The sequence below is a fragment of the Myotis brandtii genome, unplaced genomic scaffold, assembly GCF_000412655.1.
Source record: "Myotis brandtii unplaced genomic scaffold, ASM41265v1 scaffold53, whole genome shotgun sequence".
Lineage (NCBI taxonomy): Eukaryota > Metazoa > Chordata > Mammalia > Chiroptera > Vespertilionidae > Myotis > Myotis brandtii.
The window spans coordinates 802,693-818,418 of record NW_005369942.1 but is presented as its reverse complement, the minus strand read 5'-3'; the positions used below and the strand labels follow the sequence as shown (position 1 = coordinate 818,418).

Sequence of the window (15,726 nt, the reverse complement as noted above, 5' to 3'; positions counted from 1 at the left end):
GGGGGTCAATATTTACTGCTCAGTAAATAAAAACGTATAGGTAACCTGCATGATTTCATGTATCACAACGATGTATTGGAAATGTAATGTGAAAGGTATTTTGATTCTTTTAAAAAAATACTTGCACTGATTTTTAGAGAGAGAGAGGAAGGTAGAGGGAGGAAGAGAAACATCGATGTGAGAGCAGAACATCGATCCGCTGCCTCCTGCATGCCCCCCACCATGGATCGCGCTGCAGCCAGGCATGTGCCCTGACCAGGAATCGAACTGGCAACCTTTCCAGGTACAAGATAACGCCCAACCAACTGAGACACACCGCCTATGGCGATATTTTGATTCTTTATGTACTGGGTCCGATGACATTGGATGCAAGGGAATCTATGACTCAAGAAGTAAAATAAAATTGGGAATTTGGGCGAGGCAACACCTCCTCAATGCCCAGAGGCATCTGGGAAAGGTGCCTGGATGCCATCCTTGACACAGAACAGTATCAGAACACAGGACACCAAGTTGTGGCCCTACCGATGTGCCTGCGAGCAGCCTTGCCCCGAGGAGGCTGTCCCAAAGATGCCCTAAGGAAGCCTCGTGCTGCCTTTAATGTGCATACTTTCTATTCCAGGGCAGTCTCTCTTCCTATAGGTCTGAGGAGAGAAGCTCGACACACACAAAGCTGTGCCCTCAGTAGGCCCTGATACAGAGCAATGAATAACCAGTCCTCTCTTGGAGACAAAGGCAAATTCACCCTTCACCGGGGTAGGAGAGGACGGACTGCTTTGTCCTATTGAGAAAATCAACGGGAGTGATTCTATGGTTTACAAAACATAGCTAGGATCCTCAACCCTATGTTCATCGCAGTGTTACTTACAGTAGTCAAGATATAAAAGCAACACAATTGCCCATCAGTGGATGATTGGATTAAAACATGTGATACAGACACACCATGGAATACTACTCAGCTGTAAAAAAGAAGAAAATCTTACCTTTTGCATCAGTCTGGGTGAACCTAGAGATTATTATGCTAAGTGAAATAAATCAGACAGAGAAAGACAAATACCGTATGATTTCACTTATATGTGGAATCTAATGAACAAAACAAACAAATAAATATAGATTCACAGATACAGAGAACAGACTGACAGTGACCGAGGAGAGGAGGGTTCGGGGGCTGGGTGGAAAAGATGAAGGGATTGAGTAGTGCAAATTGGTAGTTACAGAATAGCCACAGAGATGTAGATTACAGCATAGGGAACATAGTCAATAATATTGTGTGGGGCTAGGTGGGTACTTGAAGCAATGGGGGGACCATTTGGTAAAATACATGATTTTCTAACCACTTTGCTGTAACATCTGAAACTAATACAGAATAATAGTGAATGTCAACTATAATAAAAATAAAAAAATAAATTAACAAAATTTTACTCTAACCTAATAAAAAAAGAAATCCATTAAACAAAGTAACCACAATTTCCCATCTTATTTGAAATAATTCAAGTCTTAGACCTCACAGAATTTATAGTTCCACACACACACAATAACTGCCATCTTTAAGCAGCTGTAAATATTGAGTATTGAAATAAACACAGGCTGCTTTAATTAAAATGTCAGTTACAGTGGTGGTGCGCTGCTTGTTAAAATGCATATTCCCAGGCCCCGCTCCAGATTCTGAACCTTCGGCAGTAGAATCTGATTACCTGCATCTTAAACAATTTCCCCAGGTGATTCCTAGGCCCGCAAGTTTCAGAAACACTGTTTGATGGGTTGTAAGCTCTCTCTTGGTGCACAAAACCTTTAAAGAGTATTCTCATAGGGGGCTAATTAAAACCTCTTTCTTCCCCAATGCTGTTATAAAATGAATTCCTTTCCCAGAACTTGTCCTTTTTTGCTGTTTACACTTAGCCTCATAATTCCACGACTCTGACAGGATTTTCAAAATATGCCAGGATGTGTATGGGAATGACCGTTATACCAACCAATAGAACATTTCACTCGTTATCTGCATTTTTAAAGCGGTGCTGCCCACTGCTCTCCCCTCAGCTGGGTGGCCCTGGGTTCAGGCCGCGATGAGTGTTCTGTCAATATTTTACTTTGCATCTGAGTTGCCAGATACTATTGGCTTAGTCAGGGTCAGGGAACCTAAACTGTTTTTATAGTCCTTGAAGTAAGTCAATATTTTCAAGATTCTAAAAACTTCTCAGTGGTTATAACTACAAGACCTTATTCTGACACCGCATGCTGATCATGTTGACACGGCTGTCCTTTAGAGCACGTGTTTGGCACATGTAAATTTTATGTTAAGACAGCACTTTAGGTTTCATGAAGCCAGCTCTAACAGAGGCCAACAGGTTAGAAGCAATAGTGTGAAATTTGCTGTAAAACATAAATTTCAATATTGGATAATATTTGATATGCAGATAGATGCTGAAAGTCACCAAAGGAGCCTCTAGCAGCGGTTCTCAACCTGTGGGTCACAAACAATGAAAATACATCCTGCATATCAGATATTTACATTACGATTCATAACAGTAGCAAAATTACAGTTATGAAGTAGCAACGAAAATAATTTTATGGTTGGGGGGTCACCACAACATAAGGAACTGTATTAAAGGGTCGCGGCATTAGGAAGGTTGAGAACCACTAGTGGATCAAACACCCACCTTTACCTTAGCTTTCTGCAATGCCTGGTACAATGACAATAAAGGAATAACAATGATACAAATATTCAAGAACAAAGAGGATGGAAGATGGAAATAGCAATCGAGGGATGTCAACCAATTTTGGAAGTTGAAAATCAGGTGGCTTAGTGGCAAATGACTTGGAAGCTCAGAGAAAGCTAAATCTGATCCTGCGGTAGGGGAAGCCCAAAATAAAGCAAGATGGCTCAAGCTGAAGAATACTCCAACATCTCAGGACCCAGAAGCACCTCCGGAGGCCAGAGTGGGGTGCACACTGAAGGAGAGTTGGCTAAAGTCCGGTTTAATGAAGAGGTGGACCAGACATCCTTTCAGACTGGAAGAAGGAAAGTGTATGACTCTCTGGAGAGACTAAGCCACAAAGCTCTGGAATCCTGCATCCCAGCCCTAGCTGAGGTGGGCAAGGAGCCATGCAAACACAGGGAGATTAAGTGAAAGTCTACATTGCCTTTATTTAGTGAGACATCCTTCACTAACACCATCACCTACTAACTCCATTCCTCTGCTCAGCTCCAGAAAGCCAGCCTCCACATTTACAACTCTCAGTAATGAGATGGATGGAGTCTTTTCTGTCTGGTCTTTGGGGTAAAAGTCTACAGACATTGACCCAGTGAGATGGCTGGGTTCTAGCCCAACCCCCCTAGAGCAAAGCCAACAGTTGACAAGCCTTGTGAAAGGACAGAGAGCAACTACTAAGCTTTATTTTGCCTCACTCTTAAACTAAACAGCCCAGCCGATGTGGCTCAGTGGTTGAGCATCAATCCATGCACCAAGAGTTCACTGGTTAGATTCCCAGTCACAGCACATGCCTGGGATGTGGGCTTGATCCCCAGTAGGGGGAGTGTAGGAGGCAGCTGATCGATGTTTCTCTCTCATCCATGTTTCTATCTCTTTCTCCTTCTCCCCTCCTCTCTCTCTAAAAATCAATTAAAACATGTTTAAAAATAAAATAAACAGACATTTAAGAAAAGTTTCTAACATGAAAGAAAAAATAAAATAAAATGAGCATATGAAAAAGGTGCTTGGGAGAAACAGGTAATGGGGGGGGACACAAAAAAACTTAATCTAAAAATGATAATTAATATCCTTAGATCAAAAAGGCTACATCAGAGAACAAGAAAGAGGCTACGGAAATTTTAAGTATGATAAATAAAATGAAATGTTTAATTTTAGAGATGGAGGATAAGGCTGAGACCATCTCACAGGAAGTGGAAGAAAGGATAAAAATATAGAAAGTCGAAAAGATATGAAAATTAGAGAACAATCGGGAGGTCCAATACATGATAAATAAAAGTTCCAGAAAGATAATAAAGAGAAAGGGAAAAGAAGAAATGATTAAAACACAAGAACATATCCCAAATTTTAAGAATACATGTTTCCAGGTTTTTGGGTAAAAGTTCATAGAACCAGACATAGTGAGTGAAGGAACAGATCATCACGAATTTCAGGGACAAGAGAGATCTGAAAAGCTCCCAGAGTGAAAAAACAGGTCCCACCCATAGAGTGGGGGATCCGAATGTCACTGGGTATTATGAAGCCACAGGACCATGAAGAAAGGCATTTAAGCAGCAGAGCCAGAGAACTGTAGGAGAGAAGAGTGGAGCAAGAGGGTGTAAGCCTTCAGGACAGACACTGAAGGAGAGGGGGAGGGAGGGAAGGAGGGAGGGAAGGAGGGAGGGAGAGAGAGATGGAGGGAGAAGAGAGAAAGGGAGAGGGAGGGAGAAAGAGATTGAGGAGGGGACGAAAGAGAGAAGGGGGAGAGATTGAGAAAGAAAGAGAGAGAAAAATGGCGGGGGAGAGAGAGGGAGACAGGGAAGGAGAGAAAGAAAAAAGAAAAGAAAATGCAAGAAAAATAGATGATCTGATGTGCTTGATCCCATTTCCCATTGAAAGTTTTACAGCGTCAGAAAAGTTTGAGGATAGATTGAGGGTAAGTGCAGAAATAACACCAATTTTTAAAAAAGAGGCAGTTATTAATTCCAGGGAAAACAAAAAGTCATACTAGAAGGTAAATATAACCATAATATGCTACACAGCTAAACTGCGAGGTACTATGCAAAAATTCCATGTAAATATGGAAGACTTTGAAAATCATAATTTGTAATATATCTAGCTACACTGAGAGTATGGGGCAAAGAAAAAAAAGAGATTCTGTGTGTGGAGGGGGTTGTGTTCATGAGGAGGTAGTATAAGTGAGCTGAAGCTTCATCTTTTATAGAATCAAGTAACTGACATATTGAGAAACAGCAGTCTATGGAATAAATGAGAGAAAACGACTTAATGAATTGAAGTGGTCACCTTGGGAAGCAGAAATAAAGAATGAAGTGGATGAAGCTGATCATCCTCATTACAAGCCTTCTGGCCTATTTGACTTTCTGAGCTATGTCATATATTATTTGGATAAAATAATCACACACACACACACACACACACACACACACACACACACACTAAGGAAACGAAAAAAAGGACTCCAAGTTGTTAAAGTTAAGGGATTCCTATGATGGCTGTTAATACTGGAGCTCTGTTCTTTTTTGGAGATTTTATGGTTAAAAATCTTACAATGAAGACACCTCACATGGTGCCCAACAAATTTTGGTAAAATAAAATGGAAAAGTAAAAACTTTCTATAAAACATGAGAACACATGTACTCATTCTGATATACACAGTCATATACCGCAAACAGCATGCAAAGTATTAATAAAGAAGCATAGTCATCCTATTCTCTAGTCCTCTGATGGCAACTACTAAAAATGAACGTCACACCTTGGAAATGACTCCCTTTCCACTGTTCCGTGTGAAAGGTCTTCCTGGGCTCTGGGTGCCTGTAACTCGCCTGACCCCTCCTTTCAGAGTTGCTCCACTGTTTCTGTTTGTCAGACCCAGAGACCGAGTTTGCCTTTCCTGCAATCTCACTGTTGTTCCACTGGCTCAAGATTACCACCTGCTATCAAAGGATCCCTTTTAGACTTGCCTTTCCAGTTCTTCTGTTTGATCTCAAAAGCAGCTCTGTGTTATTTGTGCTAATGCTCTCTCCACTGGAGCTGAGACTCCACTGCAAACATACTTTGGTTCCGAACACCGATAATCACCACGTGTAATTATTTATTATCATCCTTATGTTTAAGATGCAGTGTCAGGTACTATGCAAAACGTTGTAAAACAGGTGAGAGAGAGAGAGGAGAGAGAGAGAGAGAGAGAGAGAGAGAGGAGGCTGTTCTAGAGAAACAAAAAAATTAGGAAAAAGTAACAGATAGACTTGGCCAAAGTAAGTTATGATTATTTCATCACAGAATCACATATTTTAAAAATTAGAGAGCAGCCCAGAAAGTATAATACGAGAAAAAGGGAAAGGAGAAATCATCAAAGAATTAATACGAGAACATAACCCAGAGAAGACTTGAAATTTCATAATGGTGGCAGTTTCACTGATACTTTCATTGTCGCTATCTTAGCTGAGATTTTATAAGAATTCAGAGCAGGTGATAGGAGTGAGAAGAGAAGGTGAAGAGAGGAAAGAAAAAGAGAGTGAGTGTGAGGAGAAGGGTTTGGAACTATCTATCTGCTAAAGCAGGGATCCATAACTAATACTATATGTAAACGAGTGGAAAATAATGGCCCCATCTCACTCCAACTGGCAAATTGGGAAAATAAGAAAGTTTAAAAAAAAATTAGCATAGTATAAGATTTTTTTAAAATAGGGGATTTCCCTTTCTTAAAAACTATCTTTCCTGATGGTAGAATTAACATACATGTATGACAGAAAACTTGGTAAATTATGGAGGGAAAACAGTAATCACTCATAATTTTACCAACCAAATATACCATTCTTAATATTTTAGCTATTCAGTATTTTTCTATATGTATTAAAAACACAATCTGGACTGCAACATACAAGCTACTGTATGATCGATCTGCTTCACTTTTCCTATGAGCATTTCTACATGATAATCACTCAATATCATGGTTTTCATGTCCATTATTTTTCCAAAATTCTTATTTTGGTCACAATTTTCCACTATTGTAATTAACACTCTTAGCAAATAATCTTTGTACATAAATCTTTGCTCAATTTTGAAAAAAGTTGTTTTTGGGTGCTTTCTAGTTTTGGTTCCATCTTTTTTGAAATGTCTAGGAACTGAGTGAATTTCTGTTCATTTCTGAGAGGAATTCCATTTTCTGCAAATGTCCCAAATAAGTAAACATCTTTATAAGATAATTATGTTGAAATCAATGTCCTAGTGTTAGTGGCTTTGGTGCTCAAGTCATTCATTAAAACTAAGTGTTTGTTGCTCATGGTCCTTGTGGCCAACAAAGAATAAAGTGAATTTTCACTAGCAACAGCAGAAAACAAATTTGAACTACACCTATGTATAATTACATTTTATGTCTTGCCTGTAATGCGTGCACGTCTTTGTGCCATGTACTCGCATAGAGTGCAAATTAACGATTCTGAGAGCTATGTAAATACTGCTCCACAATCAGATAAAAGCGTGAAATAACTGGTATGTTTGCAGAAGGATATTCACATGTTTATATGTGTATTTTGAAGCTTGTTTCAAACAGTGGTGAGTTAATATTTCATTAAAAAGCCTGCTTTTGCTTGATGGCTCTGTATGAGGTTAAGAAGTGATTATTCTAATGAGGCCTCAAGAACACAGATCCTGTCCACCCTGAAAGTACCTCGTGAGATGGAAGGACCAGAGGACAAGCCCATAGATTTAGTCCAGAAAACCATCACCTTCATTTCTTCACCTGACTGAGCTCTTTCCAAACATGAGCTCTGTAACTTAAGGCCTCAGTTACTCATAGTGAGGCAAGCATAAGGACCTGAAATAAGCACCTTTAAAATTCATGTCCCAGCAAAGACAAAAACTTCATCCCAAGTTAGCAAATTTCAAAAGACATTCAGTTGGGGGTGGTGGTGGTGGTGCTGGTGGTGGTGGTGAGGATGGGCTCACACTGCACTCACATGTCTGCAGAGCCTGGGAATTAGAATTAATCATCTTCGGTCTGGCTCGGAGGAGATATTTTACTATAGCTGGCAGATGTAGCGGCACAATTTGCATTAAGATGAAGACGAGACCATTCTGACAGCTTGTGATCTCATAAAACTCGGATACGCCTGGGCTACAACAAACATCCCTGTGAACTGCCTATATTTTTGCCTGCTTCAGAACTTAATTCTGAAGTGTATAAAATGTCACACCTTTCCAATGGGGTGTGTGTGTGTGTGTGTGTGTGTGTATATATATATATATATATATGTGTGTGTGTGTGTGTGTGTGTGTGTGTGTATGTATATATATATGTATATACCAAAATAATACATAAAAGTTCACATATCAGTGATGCTTTCCTACCCGCGACTGATTGCAGTTGATGTAAACCAAGCTACATTTTTATTTCTCCAGACAGAATTTCTTTAGAGCCGGCCGGCATGTGCAGACAAGAAACCACTGTGAGGTTTTGGGATTGGAAGGCTGTGAAGGACAGGAACCGAGCCACAGAGCTCAGGCCTGTCTCTGCAGGCCAGCACCACTGCCAGCTCTGTGGCCTCCATCAAGTTCAGGGGGGTTGGGTGGATATGAGGCGGGAGGGGATCACACCAGGAGATAGAAGATGCAAGCAGTTGCCTAGTGATGCAAGAGCTGCCTGCATTACTTCTGATGCATCCAACTGTGGATACATATCTGAGCACTAGTTAGAACCTGTATGCACACGCCCCTAAAGCAAAGACTTTTCTGCAAAACCTCCAACTGCAATGCAAACATTGGCATCCTGCAAGGACTAGGGCACAAAACAGCAGTACAGTGGCGGCTCATGAATTCACTCACCCCTGTATGGAGAAGGGCAGTAGAACAATGCACTTCCCCACTCTCCTCTCCTTAAAGGTAGAGGAAGTGGTACATTGAAGGAGCTTTGCCTGTTGCCACAGTGGTCAGGATGAGGAGGTGAATGCTTATCAATGAGTAGTCACTCCCCATTGGCTGACACTCATTTTTCCATGGATCTATTCCCTACTGTCCAAACCAGGAAGCCGGGAAGTGGGAGAGAGGAGTTTGTTTGGATACTAAGGTACAGGCACCATTGAATTTCCCTGAATTAGAGCTGAATAAACTGGTGAGCTTGAAGCAGCTTCTAATTGCCTTAGTTCAGCGACAAATCCTACAAAAATCTATCCTGCAGGTCACTCTGAAAATACAGTAAACTCTCTCAGATTTGAACATCGAGAACCCAAATGTCCAGGATTCACAACTCTGAAAGCTAGGCAAAGGCTGTTGAGGGCTTCATCAAAGTGTTGCAGAGATCCCCAAAGGCTCTGGCCTTCTCAAGGCCGAGTGTAGGACTGAACGACCGGGAGATAAGGAGACCAGCTCTGGCCCTGGGACCGCTACAGCACTGCCTCCCTCAGAGTGAGGACCTTATGTAATTTTTCACTTCTTATCTGCCACTGGGAATCAAAGAAGTTTGATTCCCAGGCATTCAACTACAGGCAAGTTAATCGGGCTAACCTTTTCCATCTCTTAGAGAAAAGGAAGGAAAAAACCCCAAACCCAAACCTGACAACCCCATGAGGATGTGTAGGACGCATTTCCACAGGCAATTAAACCCTGCTGGTGCCAAAGCATCACACGTGGACAGTCTGAAATGCACAACCAGCACGGCGCAAGGGGGGCATCACTTTCCCACCTACCTGACCGTGGGACGGCAGTGCCGCGTACGCCAGGGGCTGGTTCATCACTCCTTTCTGCTTCATGAGAAGCATGCGTTTCTGGTCCTCACTCAGGTGCGCCCTGGGAGCCTGGAGCTGCGGCTGCTGCTGCTGCGGCGGCGGCTGCTGCTGGATGTAGGGCATCAGGGGGCTTTTGTTGGGATTGGCCATGGGTGGCGTCATTCTCTGACTCAAGTCCGCATTGAAATGGGTCAAAGGCTTAGTGTTGCCGTAAGAGAGAATGTTGTGCTGTTTGTTTAAGGAGTTTGTACCCAAGTTATTTGGCTGCTGATTGATCATGTTCATGTGATTCTGCGGGAGGTAGTTATTCATTGTCGTCTTCTGCAGGTTGTTTGCCATTGGAGGCACTATGGGGTTTTGGTTGTTAAAGGCTTGGGGGTACATCATGGGGCTATTTGGTTTTTCTGCAGTGAAAGCTGCGCCGTATGGACTGGATGGAGGCCCTAACGGGGACCAGCTGGAAGTCTGGTTTGGGTGCTGCTGCTGCTGCTGCTGCTGCATGAGCTTGGCCCTCTGCTGTTGCTGCGCTGCCATCTGTTTGAGCTGCTCCGCTGGAGACATGTCAGAGCTGGGCACAGCCCCCGGGCCTGACCCCGAGCCAGCTACCGGCACTGCTGCCGGATTGAGGAGATAACCATTGCCAGGCCGAGGTGGAGCTTGGCCCGGGGTGTGGGCTGGGTTTGGAGTTGGCGGGGACTGGACCGCACAGTTTGCTGGGGAGCTGGCGGGGTTCGGAGCTGCAGGAGTGTTGGCAACAGAAGGTAAACTGGTGGCCGTGGAGACGGTGGAAAAGGGAGGACCGGAAGAAGAAGGCCTTGTCTGGGGAGATCCCATGGAGATATGTGTAAAAGGAGAGTGAGAGGGGTCGCTCTTCACGCTCACACTTTCCTGGGAGAGAGGGGTCTCTGTTGCTGGCTGCGAGAATTCTGGCTCCTTCTTCTCTTCAAAGTCTTCATTGAACAGGTCCTGTATGTCATCCTCAGGAACCGTGTTGGCCAGCTCATCGATTAATTCTTGCCACTCCTGGTCATTCAGGTTAATATCTGAGAACAGCTTGTTCTGATTTGAAAGAGATGTTTCTGATGTGTCTATGCAAGTAGGGTCGTCTAGAGGTTCTTGTTTGAGGTCCTTGTTCTGCAAGATGGCGAAGCTATCTTCCAGGTCACTACAACCATTAACAGGCTGAAGTTTAATCTCCGGGAGTCTGCCATTCTTACTTAGGTCTTCTAGGAGCCCAGGAGTGTGAGTCCCGCTATTTTGCAAGGGCAAAGAAGGCTTCAGGTCAAGTTGGTGCAGAGGAGAAGCTGAAGGCAGTGGCATGTTGTTGGGCAAACTGTTGATGGCTTCCATCCCGGTGGGAATGTCCTTTCGTATTCGCTTGCTGGTTGGAGAAAAACTCCCATCGCAAGCACCATTCTGCTGGTCTCCATTAAGTGGTGATCGGGCTCCTTCCAACTTCCTTTTCACAGTCTCTTGGAGCTGGAAAAGAAATAGGAAAGAGAATGATTAAATCTCCAGCTCATAGTTTACTCTTTCAGTGTGGTGAAATGTATTGCTGTCCACTAACTTCTAAGAAGCAGAGCCCACAAAGCTAAGAGACAGAAAACAAACTAAAGATTGGAGAGTGAGAATCATCTATTACTATTTTCAACTGAATGCTAAATGTGACACTTGGACCAAAATGTACTATACTTGAGGAAGATGTTAACACTTATCTTAAATTTTTGTCATCTCTTCATTGAGAACATTAAGGAATTAAATAAACAAGATTTTTAAAGAATAAAAAGCCTCCAAGAAGAGAAAATTTAACACATTTACTAAAGAGTGTAGAAATGAAGATGAATGGTTAACATAACCCCAAATTTCCTCTGAGTTCTTATTTTACAAGACCTCCCAGCACCTGGTGATGCAGTAGCCCACTCTGCCTACGGGCATGCCTCCTTTGGTTTCCATGCTCTCATGCTTTCTTGGATTTCCTCCTGTCTCACCACCTGCTCTTCCTCAGCTCCCTATGTATTCTTCTTTCTTTCCCTTAAATGATAGAATTCTTCATTGTTTGATCTTAAGCTTTTTCCCCCCCTACCCATTCTACACCCTAGCCTAGATGATTTCACCCATCACAACAGCTTCAACTAACTTCTCTAGGCTAGTGACCCCATAACAACATACCCAGCCCTCCCTTCTCTGCTGAGCTCCACTAACTCCAATGCTTTCTTACCAGATGTTTCTTGGGCATCTACAACTCAACATGTCTCAACACTGAGCTGATTATCTTTTCCTACTCAAACCTGGCCCTCACCCATGTTCCTGTCTCAGTACTACCCAGTTACCCAAATCAGAAACGTGAGCATTCTTCTTGAAACACCTCACATCACCAATCACCAGGTCCTATGGATTCTGCATCCAAACTATTACTCTAATACACCGACTCACCTCCAACCTCACTGCTACTATCCTTGGCCAGGATACCATTATCTCTTGCTAGACTGTTGCAACAGTCTCCTAACTGATCTCCATGTCTTGGCTTCGTTCATCCATCCATTTACTCTTTCACCTATTCTTTTATGCATTGCTTTGCTTTCTATCAATTTATTCACTGCACTGCAACATTTTTCAACAAAACCAAAAAAGAAAAAACAACAAACAAAACAAAACAAAACATATCGCCCTTCTTGCTTATAACCTTGTAGTGATTTCCATTGTCTTTAGATTAAAACCCAAACTGAACCTACTTCACCTGGCTCTTTTGGTCATCATTCCAGGCTCATCTTCTTCCTTCTCAGCTTAGCATCACCTCCCCATCCCCTGCCGGACATTTTCTACAAATTCTCCTGAAACTTCAGTTTCTTAAGTGCGCCAAGCTTTGTTCTGCTTCCAGGACTTTGGACATTTTGTTTTCTTTTCTTGGAATATACTGCCTCCCCTCCACCCTCCCTTCCCCAGGTTAACAGCTGCTCATCTTTCTGGTTGTATTTTAGACTTCACTTACTCTAAGAAATCTTCTCTTATATCCATTCCCCACGGTCTTCTTTGACTCACCTATACTAGGTTGGATATGCTGGAGTAAGTCTTTCCAAGCAATCTCTACTTCCCCATGATAGGTCCTACTATACTTTGGGGCAATTATGTAAGTGTCTGTTTAGTGAGCTCCGGTAAGGTGGGACTACAGCTGACTTGATCACGGTGTCTGGTGGGGCTGCACCTTGTGTTCAAGTTCAGTGCAGTGGTTAACAAATAATGGCAAATTGAGTGAATGATTCTGTTGTGCAATTCATAGAGGCTAAAAGAGGTGAGCTTAAATCAGAGCAGGAAGGCTGTCCCATTGACCATAAGGAATGCCTGGCTTTGAGATTCTGCATCCCCAAGAATGGGATCTCATACTTTGGAGTGTGTTGTGCCTACTTAACTGGACTCATTTAAGTCAAATTAAGAAAAGTCTTGCTAATTCTATGAATTTATAAGTCATAAACCTAATTCATCTGTCTGCCCCCTTCCTTTCTGCCAGAAAAAGGTAAGTGTGTAGGATTTCTGGTAAAAGCATTTGGCAGAAAGTAAGTACTGGACAAATGCTCAATGGGTGACAAAAGGAAGAGTAGATGGGGTTAGCCGGGTTTTCGTAACTTCACAGAGTTGAGGGTAGAAGGCAGAACGCATGGGGAGGGCAGGACGAGCAGTCCTCCAGGGAAGAAAGGAGCAGGATTCCCTTGGACCCTGAACTAGTCACTCACACGTGGAACTGACCAGGCTCCAGAGGAGCCCCGTGTGAAATAAAACCCATCCGGAGACGATGTAGGGATTCTAAGAAGTGCCACTTTATTGCTATTCTCCCATAAGTAGAGGAATCCATGTTAAAAGCAAACAGAAAAGGTCCTTGGGTGAAAATCCAGTCCAGCCCTTGTTCCTAAATCCTATATTTTTAATCACAACACCAAACACTGTCTGCGCTCACTTAGTAAAAGCCCCTGAATTGCTAAAAACAAAGCCCGAATGGGGACGCACTGGAATTTAACTTCAAAGAAGATACTGGTTCAAGCCTTTGTATTAGGTAGACACTGTTATAAAATGACGTGGTTTATTGAACAAACCAGGAGACTGTGGTTCTGAACATCGGTATGGCAGATACTTGAATGTAGCTCCAACACAGAGCGGCAAGTTCAAATATCACAGCCTCAGGGCCTGAAGGAAACAATGCGGGGCCCTGGGCACCTCCTGAAGCGATGTTCGCCTTAAAACAAATACCCTCTTGTCTTAAAGATGAACCTGACTTGACTTTAGAAAGTCAGGGCCCACCATTCTGTTGTAGGGCCACAGAGTTGATGGGGCAGGATGGAGAAAATAAAGACAAACACTCTGTTTGTTCCTCAGTAGAACAGTGGCGGTCAAGACCATGGGCAAGGACAGGTCTGGTTGGGAATCACAAGTTTCACCTCTTACCAGCAGAGCGGGCCTATCTGGGTGAAGCCATGAAGGGCAGTAACACAGATACAGGAGCACAGGCTTTGGAGTCAGAATGCCTGGATTCAAACCCAGGGCCCTCACTTAAGAGTTAAAACATATACTTGTGTCCTGGAACTTAATAACTGTTAGCTGTGATACCCACCATTAGATACTGAGTTATATGAGGGTAGGAACTTCTCTGTTTTGTTCACTACTGAGTCCCCAGCAGCTCACAGTAGACACTTGATAAACACACGTTGAATGAATGAATCCTGGACAACATGGAACCTCTCCTAAGCCTTGGTTTCCTTATCTGCAAAATGGGTGAGTAATTTGTAGCTCATAGAGTTACCCTGAGACTGAACTTAAATGAAATAATATGGAAAGCACTTAGCTTCGTGCCTGGAGTCCAGTAAGCACCCATTAAACATTAGCTATTATTATTTTTAAAATTCACTGATACTAATAGCCACAACTGCAACTGGGAGAGATTACTTTCCAGATCTCTAAGACACAGATAGGTAGAATGACAGTATTTCTGTTCGCTAGCCCGCAAAACCCTAATGTTTTCCAAGCATCTGGTGAACCTTTTAAAATGTGAACAACAAAAATCAAATTTGCAATTCAAGCCCACGTCCAAGTGCTAATGCATTCGTGTCCTAGATTGTAAAACAGCTCCAGGTTGTTGAGGTTCAAATCAAATAGATTTCCAGCATTCAACCTGAGTGGATGCTAAGAATTTCTTTGTCCTTGAGGGCCTCAAGTTCTCTCCTACTGGCCCCTTTAACCCAAATCTTGACATATACTTCATGTGTCAGCGTTTAGGAATATAAAAAAGACACCACTGAAGACACTGAAGCTATGTTATGGTTTTTATATTTTGTTTAGTTGTGTCCCAAATAGCATCCCCACTGTCTCAGCACTCGCTGCTATATGGAAAGGTGGTCTGAGAGTCTGTCTCTCCTCACGCCTCCAGGGAGGGAGAAGGAGAGTGGGCAGGAAGGGATAGAACCTTTCCCAAGTGTGCTTGGGAAGACTGAGGAACTCACAAGCACTCTGCTCAGTGAGCATGAGAATGGCTGACTAGCCCTAGCTGGTTTGGCTCAGTGGATAGAGCGTCGGCCTGTGGACTGAAGGGTCCTGGGTTCAATTCTGGTCAAGGGCACATGCCTGGGTTGTGGGCTCGATCCCCAGTAGGGGGGGTGCAGGAGGCAACCGACCAATGATTCTCTCTCATCACTGATGTTTTTATCTCTCCCTCTCCCTTCCATTCTGAAATCAATTTAAGAGAGAGAGAGAGAGAGAGAGAGAGAGAGAGAGAGAGAGAGAGAGAGGCTGACTACATGAGGAAATGTCCTTGTGACTTCCCCCCCTTTCCAGGACTTAGGTCTCAGTCTCTTCCCAAACAGCCTTGTCTTAGGGAGTCCCTGGCTCTTCTGCCTTCCAATGCTATGATTCGTGCCCCCATGGAAAAATCACAGGAACTTTTTATTGAGCATCAGCTTCCTTGTTCCTGGGTTACTATTATTATAAGTGTTTTCTCCCATTAAGGGACGCTGTGGTGCCAGGAGCTGAAGCACACTGTTCACCCCATGCCAGTGACACTATGGGCCACTATCACCCGTCAGTGACTTTGAAGGAAACAACTCCTGCTTCACACTGGCTCCAGCACCAGTCTCTGGTCTACGCGCTGTAGCTCAATGGTGTGAGTTTCTGTGAAACGGTGGGGTATGTGTATGTAGGAGATGAGAAAGAGAGAGAGAGAGAGAGATGATACCCAGACCAGTAGTAACAAGAATAGCTGTGCCTTTGGGGTTATACAGCCCTTTCACAAAGGACCATATTTAGTTTTCACAGCAAAC

At 43.1% G+C, this 15,726-nt stretch overlaps 1 protein-coding gene across 1 annotated transcript in view; it reads right to left on the bottom strand.

Moving 5' to 3' along the window:
* MAML3 (mastermind-like transcriptional coactivator 3) overlaps window positions 1-15,726 on the bottom strand; it is a 382,444-nt gene that overhangs the window by 144,225 nt on the left and 222,493 nt on the right. Inside the window, exon 3 of the mRNA XM_005877771.2 lies at window positions 9,389-10,906. Coding sequence (XP_005877833.1) covers window positions 9,389-10,906 — 1,518 coding nt within the window. The remainder of the gene's footprint in view (window positions 1-9,388; window positions 10,907-15,726) is intronic.